General features: G+C 38.4%; 1 protein-coding gene across 4 annotated transcripts in view; it reads right to left on the minus strand.

Moving 5' to 3' along the window:
- Window positions 1-15,448, minus strand: part of DPY19L1 (dpy-19 like C-mannosyltransferase 1) — a 97,419-nt gene that overhangs the window by 55,080 nt on the left and 26,891 nt on the right. For all 4 annotated transcript variants that reach the window (XM_043589241.1, XM_043589240.1, XM_043589239.1 and 1 more), the window contains exon 7: window positions 1,249-1,306. In XM_043589241.1, coding sequence (XP_043445176.1) covers window positions 1,249-1,306 — 58 coding nt within the window. The remainder of the gene's footprint in view (window positions 1-1,248; window positions 1,307-15,448) is intronic.

Consider the following 15,448-nt stretch of genomic DNA (forward strand, 5'->3'; position numbering starts at 1 on the left):
ATTCAAATACTGTAGACACTGAGTTTATAAATGCATAAAAGGATTAAGTTACTTCACACAAAACAAGCTGAATTTTTTTTCCTTTCCCTCATACAAAATTTACCATGAAAGAAAACCAGATAGAGATCTATTAATAGAAATTCATTTACAACTACAATTCATTTAGTGGAAGGATTTCACTGGCATCCTGAATTTATATTAGAATTTAATCTAAACTAAGTTGTTAATAATAATACAAGGTAATAGTTACATAATAGTTACTATGTGCCAAACATTGTTCTAGATGCTTTACACTCATGAATTCATTTCATCTCCCCAATAATCTCATGAGATGAGTAACAACATTACACCCATTTACAAAGAGGAAACTAAGGCAGGTGAGACATATGACTTGCTCAGGTCACAAAGCCCCTAAACATCAGAGCCAGGATTTGAACACAGGTAGCCTGGAGACAGAGTCTATACTTTTTTATAATAGGGTTCTCTTTAGAAAACGCTTGGATATGTGCAAATTTACAGGAATAATATTTGCAAAGGAGACTTAAAAATGCATCCAAGTTTAACATAGATGCATTAAAACAGAAACATACTATATAGCTCCAACAACACAAAGTTATCCCCTGGGGCACCTGGGTGGCTCAGCTGGTTAAGCATCCGACCCATCTGACTCCTGATTTCACCTCAGATCATGGTCTCCCAGTTCGTGAGATGGAGCCCCGCGTCAGGCTCTGCGTTGACAGCACAGAGCCTGCCTGGGATTCTCTCGCTCTCTCGCTCTCTCTGCCCCTCCCTTGCTTGGGCTCTTTCTCGCTCTATCAAAATAAATAAACAAACTTAAAAAAAAAAAAGTTACCCCCACACAAGGAAGTTAACTACATCCATGGCTGGCTTATTTCTATTATCACTACATGTGAACTTCTGCACTTTTAAATTATATAAAGAATTGATGCAGACCCATCTTGCTTCAAATCACTAAGAGATATATGGCACAAAAGATATAATATTCACAAAAAGTTAACTTAAAATAAATGCTAGTATAAAATTTGTATTAAAATAAGATCAAGCATTTAAAGAATGCTACTATAGACTAAATTTAAGGAAATTACATTTTAAAAAGAAACCTGTACTTCCATCAGCAAAATCTCCTAAATTTTTTAAAAAATATTTGATTGACTACCTAAAGAAGAAACTTGTATTTCTGGAAGTGCAATCTTCTAAAAATTCTGAAAATATTTGTTGACTACGTACCTCTCCATGATTGAAAAAGAAGCACAGCACTGTAACCAGGCCTCCTAATCGGCTGCCGCTGGAAAAGAAGGTAAGAAAACATAACTCAAATAACCGAAATTCAGGTCAAGCCTAATGAAACCATGAAATAATATAATATGATAAACTTCTAGTACTACACAAATTTTAGCCACACTAGAACTCACTCTACTGTGCTTATTTACAAAATAGTTTATTCCCTTTACCGTAACATTAGTCAAAATTAGTTTCATTTTTAAAAAGTCATTTTCCATCTTCCAAATGTACCAAAAAAACCCCAAACTGACAGGGAATAAAAAGTTGTGAATAGTCGCATTCCTGGGCATAAAACAAGCTGATATTTTTCTTTTTTTTTTTTTTTCACTCTTTCGTACCATATATTTATTTGTGTCCTCCAGCAGTTCTCAAACTATTTTTCTGAAGACACAGGATAATAGATTAAGGAAAGAGGAGGAGAGAAGTACAGAAAAAGGTTTAGTGGTCATTAAGGTAGAAAACACCATATGGTCTCCTACTCTTGGAAATTCAGAAAGCATGCCAGCCATTAAAGATTTGATTAATTCATTATTTCCCAAACCCCATCCCAAGCTTTCCTATAGAACATGCTTGGCAAACATCAGTTTACAGATGAAGTTTTTACCTTTCATCTGTTTTCAAAAATTTATAAAAGAACACGAAAATCAAAATACAGCCATCAGGCTTCTAACTCTAGCTAAGAAGTCACAATGCCATAGTTTGGCAGTTGAAATAATGAAATCTTCATTTGCTTAGGTAAGAGTAATACATGTCCCCCCACTCTCCTCCCATCCTGGCCAGAAGCATCTGGACAGGGGATAAAAAGGCTGTTCTAGGTTTGCTGCCTTTCTTTCATCTTTACTCTTGAGGTCTTCTACTCTCTTTAGCTCATGTTGTTTTCTCATTATTGTGCCCAAATAGCCTTCCTTCTTTCTATCTACCCAACAAGTACATGTATAACACAGACAAGTCAGGAAGGTAAGGAAGAATCAGACACAGGTATCCTAGGCCATGATACTTACTCTTGGAGATGAATGAATAAGGAAACAGAGGAGATACACGAGATGGCGGAGACAATCCAAGGAACAAGCACACACACCCTCCACATCCCCCCCAGAAGGAGACAGGAAGGGCTGGCCTCCCCAGCATAGGTGGCTAATCAGCCTTGGTACGAGAGGAAGGTTAAGTTTGTATGTTCAGAGCAGCACGTAGTTTCTGGCGTTGCCATTTTCCCTACAGAGTCTTGAGCCCCTCACTTGCTGCTCTAGAGAAGAAGTGGCAGTGCTAAAAGTCTGAAGAAAGAGGCTTGTCTGAAATACCACATGCATTTAAGAATGGAGCTAACGAGGGGAAACAGATGGACTGCTAAGCCATCTTAAGGGATCATCGGACACTGAACACCACACATTTATAGGACACTAATGGAAGAACTGTGTAATTTTTCTCCACCAACTACCAACCTGGACTAGCACAAATGACCTATAAAGGGGCAAAGAAAGAGCATACTGGCCAGAAAATGGCTGAAGTGAAGAATCACAGAAATAAGAGGGACAAACAAAGGAGCCAGAAAGTAGTACAGGCCAGGAAGCAAAAGCCAGCATTCTCCCCTTGGAGGCCCAGCACGTCTTCTTAAAAAGACCAGCAAACAGGCCAACCCCAAATTTCATTGAAAGTCATGAGACTTTAGAAAATGTAAGCTAGAGTTACGGGTTTAAATAAATAAATGTTAATATTTTGAACTCATTCCACCAGAGCAGAAAGTGCAAAGATCTATATAGTTTAAAAATTGGTCTCCTCCCTGCCACCCTTCTCCAAATCCTATTCACCTAAGATAAATAATAACATCTGTGTGTGTCCATTCTCCCAAATCTTTTTCTATACCCATACAAATATATATTTTAATTTGATCATACTACTAACACCTCTCTGAAACTTGTTCCTTTGCCAAACAATCTATTATGAAGATGATTCCTAATCAATACATGTAACTCAAGACGTTCTTATTAACGGACGTCAAATATTACATAGTACAAATGTATTACGATTTGTTCTGTCTTTTCGCTATTATCGGACATACTAATATTGTTTAAATTTCTTACTGTAATAAAAACACGTTAAAAAGATGCCTGGGTGGCTGAGTGGGTTGAGCGTCCGACTCATGATTTCAGCTCAAGTCATAATTCCAGGGTCATGGGATCGAGCTCCATGCTCAGCACAGAGCCTGCTTAGATTTTCTCTCTTTCTTTCTTTTCTTTTCTTTTCTTTTCTTTTCTTTTCTTTTCTTTTCTTTTCTTTTCTTTTCTTTTCTTTTCTCTTTCTTTCTTTCTTTCTTTCTTTCTTTCTCTCTCTCTCTCTCTCTCTCTCTCTCTCTCTCTCTCTCTCTCTCTCTCTCTCTCCTCATCTGCCCCTGTCCCCCACTCACACTCTTTCTAAAATAAAAAAATTAATTAATTAAAAACACATTAAAATAAATATCCTTGTACATGCATATATTGGTGCTTTCACTTCTATAGGACAGACCTTACTGCGAGACTGCCAAGTCAAAGAATGAACTTTCCAGAAAACACCATACCAGTCCACATACACCCCCACCACAGCATGTGAGGGGTCTGCTTCTCCATAACACAGAACCTGATGTGCCCAGACCCTTTTGTATTTTCTCCATTGGATAGGTGGTAACTTTTTTCTCACTGTTATTTGTACTTCCTTCCTGCTTATACAGAGCATCGTTTTAATGGGTTTTGGAGACAATATGCATTTCTCTTCCGTGAATTGCCTGTTTACATTCTTGTCTGTTTTTCTATTGGATTGTCTGTTTCCCTATTCAAAGATTAAGGGTATCAATTTTTTGACTGTCATATGTATGACTAAGTCTTTTAATAATTTATGGTGTATTCTGCCAGAAAGAAATATAAAAGTTTACGCAGTTAATTTTATGTAGTTAAATGTCAATATTTTCCTTTATTTCTTCTGCATTTCCTGTCTTGTCTGTGAAGATCTTTCCTACCTCAAAATGATACAGTGTTCTAAAATATCTTCCAGTATCATTGTAATTTACATTTAAATCTTTCATCCACAGAAATGTAAGTGTAAAGCCCTAATTTTGTTCTTTTTGACACAGATAGCCAATTATGCCAACACCATTTATCAAATAAACATTCCTTTTTCCAGTGTAATGGAATTCAGCCTTTATCTACTTTAATTTCTTACAATATTAGAATCTGTTATTTCCAGCCAATTGACTTAATTCTGTATTTTCTATATCACACTGTTTTTATTCCTGTAGCATTATGGTAATTTTATTTTATTTTTAAGTTTATTTATTGATTTCAAGAAAGACAGAGAAAGTGAGCAGGGGAGGGGAAGAGAGAAAGGGAGAGAGAGAAACCCAAGCAGGCTCTGCACTGTCAGCTCAGAGCCCGAAACGGGGCTCAAACTCTCTCAAACGTGAGATCATGACCTGAGCCGAAACCAAGAATCCGACACTTAACCCAATGAGCCATCCAGGCACCCCACATTATGGTAATTTTAACATATGATAAGGAAAGTTCCCCACCCTCAAGTACTCTTATTTTTTAACATTTTTTAAGGTAATTCTAACCAATGCCCTTCCCATGCACAAAAAAGTGTCGGGTTTCTGATCAGAATGTCATTAAATTTAGAGATAATGTTGGAAGAACTGCCATTTATGTGATGTAAGTCTGCCCATTCAGCTGGAGATTATGTCTCTCTCCATTTATTCAATTCTATTTCTTTAAATAAAACTTTTATGGACAAGCAGCACGGCAGTCAGATAACTAGAGTTAAAACTTCTAGAAATACAGGGATATAATAACATCTGATCATAGTAAAGTATTTTAGCACTTTCAGATTTTGGTAGATCATATAAGCTGAAGAAAACATACTAACAATTTGAATGAGATAATCAATAAGCTCAATTTTATGAATATATATAGTACTTTAATTATACAGAGAATATGCATTATTTTTTTATGTCCCTGGAGCACCTGGCTAGAAAGACACCTCATTATCTGATTATAATCCAAACCAACCTAAAACACAAAAGAGACTCAAAACAACACCACCAACTTGGGAAATTAATGTAAAATTCCCTTTTAAAAATACCCTGAACAGAAAAAGAATCAAAACTGAAATTTTATGAATTGAATTTTTTTTTTAATTTTTTTTTTCAACGTTTATTTATTTTTGGGACAGAGAGAGACAGAGCATGAATGGGGGAGGGGCAGAGAGAGAGGGAGACACAGAATCGGAAACAGGCTCCAGGCTCTGAGCCATCAGCCCAGAGCCTGACGCGGGGCTCGAACTCGCCGACCGCGAGATCGTGACCTGGCTGAAGCCGGACGCTTAACCGACTGCGCCACCCAGGCGCCCCTTGAATTGAATTTTTTTAATGGCAGAGTAAAGACAAGGACAGGGATGTGGAGGACAAGAACAGAAGGATCACAAGTCCGATTTTATCTCGCAACCAAAACTCATGATGAGGTCTGCTCAAGAAGTCTTCCACCCTTACTCAATTGCCATACGACCTGTGGGGGTCCGGAACTGGACATTTTCCCAAAGGCAGAAGCGGTGTGACAAAACTCCCCTTTCAGCAAATTACCACAAAGTAGGTTATGGCCCAACCTCTTCCATGAACACAAACAGCTATGCTTAACTAACCAGGGGGGCAGATTTTCCCCTACACTTTCATGTCCTGTATAGTTGGAAGGGAGAACAAAATTTGCTTACCTACAAGGAATATCTGAGTTACAATCGTTTTGAAATGATGTGACTTGCAACAAATCTAAAATAGTGTCTCCAGCATTAACTCCCTCCCCTATGATCCGTACAAACGACCACATAGGTCATTTTAGTTTTCTAAACAGAAAAGATATAATAATCAGAAAACTTAAGACTGACTTTTTTTTTCCTCATTATAGTTAATCAGTTGATATTTCAGCATTCCCTAGTGGTTTAAAAAAAAAAAAAAAGCTTCTTCTGCAATATTACCACCAACTATCAGAAAATTCTGAAGCTTCTATTGTGTAAGTTTTATAATATTCTAAGTTTGCTAAACATTTACCATATTTACTCATTCACCTCTTCAGCCTCAATTTCATTGGATGTAATATGAGGGGTAAGAATGTGAAAGATCTTAAAAATACTTTTCAGTTCTAACATTTAATAACTTATAATTCTCTTCTCACATCTTTAAGTGACATGAATTCAAACCAATCATCATGTTTTGTGGGCTTCATTAATCACTGGTGTTTGTACCTCCATTTACCAAAAAATGGTAAAACATACAAAGTTCAACACTCAATGAGAAAAAGAAAAACTAATCAGTTAATTCAAAATGTTATTAACTAACTCTTGAAGTTAAGTAACTCTTGTATAAATGCTTAAGAAAGAGAAAATGAGAGAATAATGTAGAAACAACTGAATTAAGAGAATTTCAGTCTCAAGTTAGAGACATAAGACTTAGGCACCTTGCTAGCCAGATGAAGAAACACCTGGCAGGCCCACTGAGCACCTTCCCCTAAACTTACATGTGGATTCTTTGGCTCCTCTGGGGCATTAAGGAAAGCCACAGAAAGTAAAGGTAAGGAACAAGAATGATAATCGGGAAGGCTAGGAAAAGTCTCAGCTTAGCCCTCCCAGTCTATTAGAGGCAATTAATTAATGCCTTTAATTTAACTCTTTGTCTGCCAGGGCCAAAAACATAATCTTTTATCTACTAGATTGTGAACTTCCCCAATCATCATGGTGGCTGCCATAGTGCCTAACACACAGCCTGAGCGTTGTCTATGGCAGAATCAAAAGGTATCTGAGGAGTAAATAAAAACATGAAGACAATCCACTTAAAAGGCGGCTGGCATTCTTTTCTTTCAGGGGAGGGAAGGGAGCACTTTCAAACACCCCACACCTCATGCTACTGCTGTCCTTGGTCACTGGCCTAGATGCAGACTCCTGCTCATCATCAGTGTCATGTGTTCAGTGGAACCTCTACTGTGACCCACCACACCACTTGACTCCCCACCCCGACCTTTCACTGCACCCTTCAGAACCTCCATTCCATGGTAAACAACTTCCTCCATGGCACCCTCAGTCTCTACCCAGATGGTTCCCTCTCCTGTCTTGAAACCTCACCCTCCTCTGAGAAGAAGTTTCCCCTCCCCACACCACCATGCTCCTGAATGGCTCAAGGCCCGGGGGCGAGGCCAGTAGCTTCCTCTGTTGCTACTTTCAGACACCACCCTGGAACCTTCCTGAAAGCCTGCCCCTCTGAGCTCATTTCTCTCACTTCCCTTCTCACAACGGTTCTCTCCCAACACTCCAGCTTGTTCCCCATAATCCACAGCTATTCTCCTTCATCACAGGCACACCTAGAGTCTTAACTCACAGGAGGCAGGGTTCCGGGTTCCCTGTGCCTCTTTTCCCTTCCTCTCTTACACTGGGGTGGCTTTTTGAGGAGAACTTTTTAACGACCTTTTTTAATGAACTTCTCTACATTTAATGTCTGCTGCTCTGTATCACTGTGGCCACTCTAATCTGTCTCTGATCTCTTCCTTCTCTTCTTGAATATTTACCTTTCTCTGTTTCTACTTTATCCTCCATTGCTTCTCAGCTCTTGTCAGAAAATCCTGGCCATTCTTTTGTAGACATAGCTAGTCATCAGAAAATGCCTTTTCTTCCACAAGAGAAACCAACCAGTCACAGAGCATAATGCATTCATCATCTCATTTTCTGCTCTACTCTATTATTTTCTTTGGTCACTACAGGTTCATGCTTCTTTGATACCAGAAAGAATTTTTGACTACTTTATTTCTAAAGGTATTCCAGAAGCCCTGAAAGCATGGAAGATTAGTCTATATCCAAGTCTTCCTTTTAATTTTGCTTAACATCCCCCCTTTCTATCCTGAATAATGATAGTGAAGAGTCATAGTTAATATAACCAGTTTTTCTAGTCTCTTCTCATGATCCAATGCAAGCTATCGATGAAGTGACTTAATGTCCTTTTAGGTTCTGTGGCAGAATAGAGTAGCTTTTCATATCAATTCTTTATTATAGATCAATATACTACTCCCCCTACCACTACCTGTTTCAAGGCAAAGTTGGGCTTCTTATTCTTTATGCCAATTTTGCTTTGCTTCCATCGTTTTATTTGACATTTTTCTGTTGTTCATGCTTCATTAAAAAATCAAGCATTATTGTTTATGCAGGCTGGATTTTTGACTAAAATATGTCTTAAATAAGCTATGAATTGCACCAGCTCGAATTTCTTCAGCTCCATGTTCTTGTTGTGGAGGGGGGTTTTTTTTGTTTGTTTTTTGCTTTTTTATTTTTATTTTTTGGAATGTTCTATTAACTTGGCCTGCTAGCACATCTTTAGTCATTTGGTCTAACAGTTGTATATGAATATTTAAAAGATAAGTATTTCTCTTCAGTACACATAAATTGATGAAAGTTATTGGTTGAAAATATTGGCATCTTTTCTCAAAAACCTGTCCCTTTTTAGGTCACTATCTCAGCAAATGACACTTCAAACCAACAAAGTTTGCTACCCAAGTCTGACCCCTAGGAAAGACCCATGGCTTTCCTGTTACTCTGTTTCCTCAGAGTTACCTCTGAAAGTGCTAGAAACGTATTTCTTCAGTAAACAAATAATCTTAAGATGGGAATCTGAAGAGGAAAAGCTTCAAATGAATCCACTGAAAAAATACTTCCTAAATTGGTAAAATGCTAATAAAGCTTATATGCTAGATAAGAATATATCATTTTGGGGGCGTCTGGGTGGCGCAGTCGGTTAAGCGTCCGACTTCAGCCAGGTCACGATCTCGCGGTCCGTGAGTTCGAGCCCCGCGTCAGGCTCTGGGCTGATGGCTCAGAGCCTGGAGCCTGTTTCTGATTCTGTGTCTCCCTCTCTCTCTGCCCCTCCCCCGTTCATGCTCTGTCTCTCTCTGTCCCAAAAATAAATAAAAACGTTGAAGAAAAAAAAAATTAAAAAAAAAAAGAATATATCATTTTTGTGCCTTTTGCAAATAGCAATCAAGAGCTAAGTTTTTCTTCCCCCAATAATTTATTTATTCACTTCATTCAATTAAAAACTATTTTCTGAAAGCAAATTTTCTTCTAGGTGCCCTGCAAGCATTATCTTATTGTATCTTCTGTCTCACACAGAAGACAGTGTCTCCTAACTCATTTCGGTGTTTTCCCCCCTACCCAGTCACTTCTTAAAAATTCTCCTATAATCTTTCATTCCAATTAACTTGATGAAACACTTTACCTCCTTATCACAACCCTGAAAAACCTTTGTTACATTATATTTTCTTTTACATCTAAAGGCAAACCAAAGAACTGGCAGTCACTCTAAGTTCTTCCCACGTCATTTATTCAAATTATATAAAAACTCAATGTTAACAGGTTCCACCCACGATATGGAGCTTCCATACTGCTTTTGTGTCCTCCTGTCTCAACCATGACAGCCTAGGATAGCCAGACAGCTAACGACAACCTCTAACATGGTAGGTGAAGACAAAAGATTAAAAAAAAGCAAACCAGAAGATACCAAAGTTGTTTAGGGAAGAAAAAAATCATTAGTATCCACCGAGAGAAAGATATTGAATCCATGAAACAAAAATAAAATACTACTTTTTTTTTTTTTAATTTTTTTTTTCAACGTTTATTTATTTATTTTTGGGACAGAGAGAGACAGAGCATGAACGGGGGAGGGGCAGAGAGAGAGGGAGACACAGAATCAGAAACAGGCTCCAGGCTCTGAGCCATCAGCCCAGAGCCTGACGCGGGGCTCAAACTCACGGACCGCGAGATCGTGACCTGGCTGAAGTCGGACGCTTAACCGACTGCGCCACCCAGGCGCCCCTAAAATACTACTTTTTAAAAAAGGAACATTCACAGAACAAATGAAAATTTCTTGAAAATTAAAAACAAGATAACAGAAATGAAAAAGTGAGAAGAGTTGGAAAAATAAAGTGGACAAAGTATTCTAGAATGTAGAATAGCAATGATATTAAAAATAGGAAAATATATGAAAATTAGAAGATCAGGAAATGCAATACTCAAATAACAGAAGTTTTGAAACAGAAAACAGAAGGAATGATGTAAGTGAAGAAATAATCCAAGAAAATTACCCTGAAATCAAGGGCACAAACTGCAACACTGAAACAACCCATCACACGTACAAGATAATAAAGGGGAACAGATCTACAGCAAGACAGATTGTGAAATCTGAGAACCACGGTGACAAAGAAAAAATTCTACAATCATTCAGAAGGAAAGACAGGGGAGAAAAGGTCACATACAAAAATTTAGGAATCTGAATAACATAGACTTGAACAGCACCATGTGAACCAAGACAACAATAGTGTGATGCCTTCAAAATTCTGAAGGAAAATGATTTCCAATCTGGAGTTCAATACTGGCTAAAACTATCAATCAAATATAAGGACAAAATAGATACATTTTCAAATATGCAAAACCTTACCTCCCATCTAGTCACTAGAAGATGTACCAGAGTGAAAAAATAAACCAAGAAAGAAGAATACATAGGATATGGCACAAGAGATCCCATTATAAGAGAGCAATGAAGGAACACTGGGTGGTGAAAGAAAACGCCAAGATGACAGATGGACACCAAACCATAGAAAGCAGTCAGTACAGAACCAAGTACTGACTCATGCCAAGATTCTTTTTTCTTTTTAATGTTTGTTTATTTTTGAGAGAGAAAGAATGCAAGTTGGGGAAGGGTGGAGAGAGGAGGACAGAGGATCTGAAACCAGCTCCACACTGAAGGCAGTAAGCCCGATGTGGGGCTTGAACTCATGAACCGCAACACAACCTGAGCTTAAGTTGGATGCACAATCCACGGAGCCACCCAGGTGCCCTTCGTGTTTTATTTAACTTGAGATTAATACCCAGGTGAGCCTAGATCAGATTGTTGTCCATATTTTGTCTTGGCTTCCACATGCCTTACTACTGGCATCAGCTAAAGACGCTCATTTCACCTACAGAAATTGTTCTGTTTTGGTATATCCTTGAGAGCCAGGATGCAGTGATGAATTTGGAAACGGGACAGCTCTTCCCCTGACAATATTTCGGCTGGACATTCAGACCAGGCCCATTCTTCCAGATGCCCCTTTGTCCTCATGACCTTGCCCACAGATGCCCTACAGAGTTGGGCTCCTGGTTAAAAACCCATAGATAATTTCTAAGGCCCAACCACAGACAATTACAAAGGCTTACCTGACAGGCCTCAGTGAGACAGCTACCCTCCCCCCACATACCTGGTGCATGGCAGTCTCTGAGGACTCAGGATGTCCTGGCCAGTCATGGCCTTCACATCTTTGCATTCCTACCCCCAGCTGCCTTCATTCCTAGGTCTCTTTATCTGAGACTTTGGGCAGAAGTCCTCTTCAGATGCCTCTGCCAAGGGCTCCTTATAGAGGGATGAGAGGGGGAGCTCTGAAGATACTTTCCCCCAGTCTGACTCAGTACCCAGTACTTTTCCATTCCTAGCCATCTCCCCTTTGCCCTTCCCCCACCTACCTCAGGGTCCATAAAACTGCTGTAGCCTTTTGTTCAGGGCTTCCTCAACAGTGAGATGACCCCCATGTCTACACTGGTCCCCCACTTCTCAACCAGTGTACTGTTCCATGGGGGGAAGTGGGTCAGGGATAGTCTGTGTTTTCTCCAGTTTTAGACTCATGCTATATTATCACAGTAAGTGACAGAAGGCTTAACTCTTGTTTCTGGCTTGTTGCTTTAATGGATGACTCCAATACTTGACAGCTCAGCTCCCTCTCCTAGCTCAGCTGAGCTCCTAACAGTCCCTGAAGGTTCCCTCAGAGAACCCTCCTTCCTGCAGAATGGAAACTTGCACATACCAAGTCTTATGAAACTGGCCTCCAGACACTGTTAGTCTGTAGCTGAAACATGTCAGGGTATCTTATGAAATAGATAACTGTAATCATGAATTAACAAAACAGCTTTTAGAAAATAACAACATATGTTTTATTAAAAACAAAAACAAAAACAGAACACTGAGAATTCCAGAAAAAGAGATACATCATGAATAGGTTGTATTGACAAAACGTCTTACTTCATCTCAAGTCAGAGCTTGGCAGCCCAGCCCCATTTCACCATTTGGCTGTGTTTTCTGCTTCTACTTCCATTTTTTGTGTGTGTGTGTGTGTGAAATGGATTGACTTATCTGACTTCAGAAAACTTATATCTGTACTATTTAAAAAGAAATATACTTCTGTAGTAAAAATGTCATACTCAATCTGCCTGTAAATTTATATAATACAATTTATAAAAAGATTCTAACCACAGTTATAGATATCCTCCTCTTTATTCTTAACCCACATGTTAAGAAGTCTGCAGCTTTATCCCACTTTATAAAGTTAGAAGGTTGACAGAACTAACCACCAAGAAAGAAAACAATAAGAACTACCTAGCAATTTAAGACCTCTAAAAATACTCATGTTAAGAACATTCTAAAATACGATGAAAAAAACTGATAGAAAAGACGTGACTGAAGACTCTCTTCAACACAATATAAACCAGGATCACCACTGGACTCTAATTTACACATCTGCCCTCAGGGCACAGTGCAATAGTCAAGGCTCCCTAGAAGGGGCTCTGTTAATGTACAAGAACTAGATATTCATTTGGGGCTGGAAAGAAATGAGTTTAGGATGCATTTGGCTCAAGCTAAAGTGATTACTCAGGTAGGGTTAAAAAAATGCCTGCAAACAGAGCAAAGGGAGAAGGAGAGAAGCGAAAACGTGTGGCACTACTGCAGGTCTATATCCAAGCCCAGGTGCATAAGGCAGACCACCCTCAGGGTCCAAGAGTCAAGCAACACCTGAAAGGCTGGGGCACAAAAAGGCAAGTGGGTGAAGCTGAAACAGGCTGCAGCCCTCGGAGCCAGGAAGAGAAGCCAAAAACAGCTATTTGGAAAGACTCAAATGCGTAAGGTAATCACTCCCTCATACCTAGTAGCAGTGGTCTACAGATTTTTTTTTTTTTACACTCAAAGTATAAGAAATGAGACTTTACATTACAACTCAGCACATTCATGTGTATACACGTATATACAATAAATAGCAAATAGAAATTTCTTTAAATCTTACCTACCTTACAAAATGTTGTATAATCTATTATTTACATTTGTATTATTTTCTTTTTCATGTGAAAAATACTGCTGCGCCAAACCAATTAAATTGATTCTAAAATCACCGAGTAGGCCTTACCCTGCAGCTTGACAGATGCTATGCTAAAGGAGTTACTGGCTAACTGTAGTGACAGGTGAAAATCAAGGGTCTCATGAGATCATAGTTTAGTTTGAATCCTGTCCCTCCGTTGGTCAATTTCTGAATGTCTTTCGCTTGCTTTGGAACAGGTCTCAAACCGGCCAAGGTCATGCACCAACCAGCCAAACCATTTCTCCAATCTTAATCTTCAACAATGTTCCTCAATAATCTGCATCCCAGTAAAACTCATCTGCTTTCTACATCCAACGTTTTCCACCTTTGCCTCTCCCTGGAATTCCTTCCTCCCCCACCTATCCAAAATGCCCTGACCCTCCAAGGGACGGCTAAAGCAACCCTCCACCCAGAACAAACTTCTGCCACCAGCACTAGAAGCACGTTATCCTTGTTGGCTGTCTCCCATTTACATGCGCTCAGCACCACTTTCATCTCCCACCTCACCTCACCACATGCTGTCAAAACCCAAGCGCACCAGCTCACAAAGAAGCCACTTGGTACGTACTTTATGTGGACTAGACAAATGAACATGTTTCTCCTATGTAGGGAGAAAACTGCTGTCTGGGGGCAGCGGGGGCTGAAGACTGAGAAATCTCAGGTCAGGGCCTAAACCACCGAGAACCTCTCAGTCAAAACCACAAAATGGAGTCTCTGCAGCGGATGTCATACCCTTGGCCTTCAAAACGATGCATTATAAGGAAATGATACTGCATGCTTATTAAATATTTAGAAATTCTTCTTTCAATTAAAAAGGTAGCATAACTATAGGTCGGCAATTTAGCAACAATGCCATGTTCCATATTTTAACTTCTTTTCCTCAAAATCAAATCTCCCAAACTCAGTAAAGCTATCCATCCATTAGACAGCTAGGCAGTACTTAGCAAAATGATGGACCCCCTCCCAAAGCAGAGACCTTAGGCTCATCATAATACAAAGAACACTGGCCATGCTCTCCTTCAGGTGGGCTTCCTCTTGACCAATTAACATATACTTCTGGTTAAGATATCTGTGTGGCTTGTTTCAAAAACAAAATTTTCCACATCATCTTTTAATCACGCATTTTCATTTCAGTCTCCTCCAGTGACATGATTAAAAAAACTTTGTTATAGCTAAATCAGAAATATTAGCATCAAAGTATCTTAAATCTATATGCAAATATACTTTAAATTGATCTTCTAATAACTTCCTCATCTGAAAAATATTTATCAAGTTACTGTTATCTGCTCAAACACTGAGCTAGGAATGAAAGAGATCTTTGAGGCACTATACTGAAAATACCAGTACTTCCAAGGCAAAGATAACAATATAACAGCAGATTCAAACTCATTAACCCAAATTGAAAGTCATATACCTATGCTCATACTTCTGTACTACAAGGAATCTATAAGCAATATAAAAAAATTCTAAACATATTCTCAAGGTAAAATTGTTCAAACAAGTACACAATGTAACAAACTGTCAAAAAAAGAAAAATAAAGATGCTTACAAAATTTGTCAATCTTTTACTTTAAGGACTATTATTCAACTGTGAAGTATATCAGGTCAGATATTAAATATCTGTATAAAATATATTTCTATTTTAACATCAGCAAAATAGAATTGTTAACACCATTTGATAATGAGTGGTCCTTTCCTTATATTTTATGTAAACAATATATTATTTATGCTTAAAAGCCTATAAATATTTAAAATTAATCAAATATCCCCACCCTTCTCTATTTAAGCCTCTAAAATTATTTTAAGTTTGGCTGACTAAAATTATTTTAAGTTTGGCCAATGGTGAAATCATTCAAATAGGAAAGAATTTTGTATCTACAAGTAGATCTATTAGAAATATTATAAAACTGAACCAAAAGTTAATCTTTATCTCACCATTT

This window comes from Prionailurus bengalensis, chromosome A2, assembly GCF_016509475.1.
Source record: "Prionailurus bengalensis isolate Pbe53 chromosome A2, Fcat_Pben_1.1_paternal_pri, whole genome shotgun sequence".
Lineage (NCBI taxonomy): Eukaryota > Metazoa > Chordata > Mammalia > Carnivora > Felidae > Prionailurus > Prionailurus bengalensis.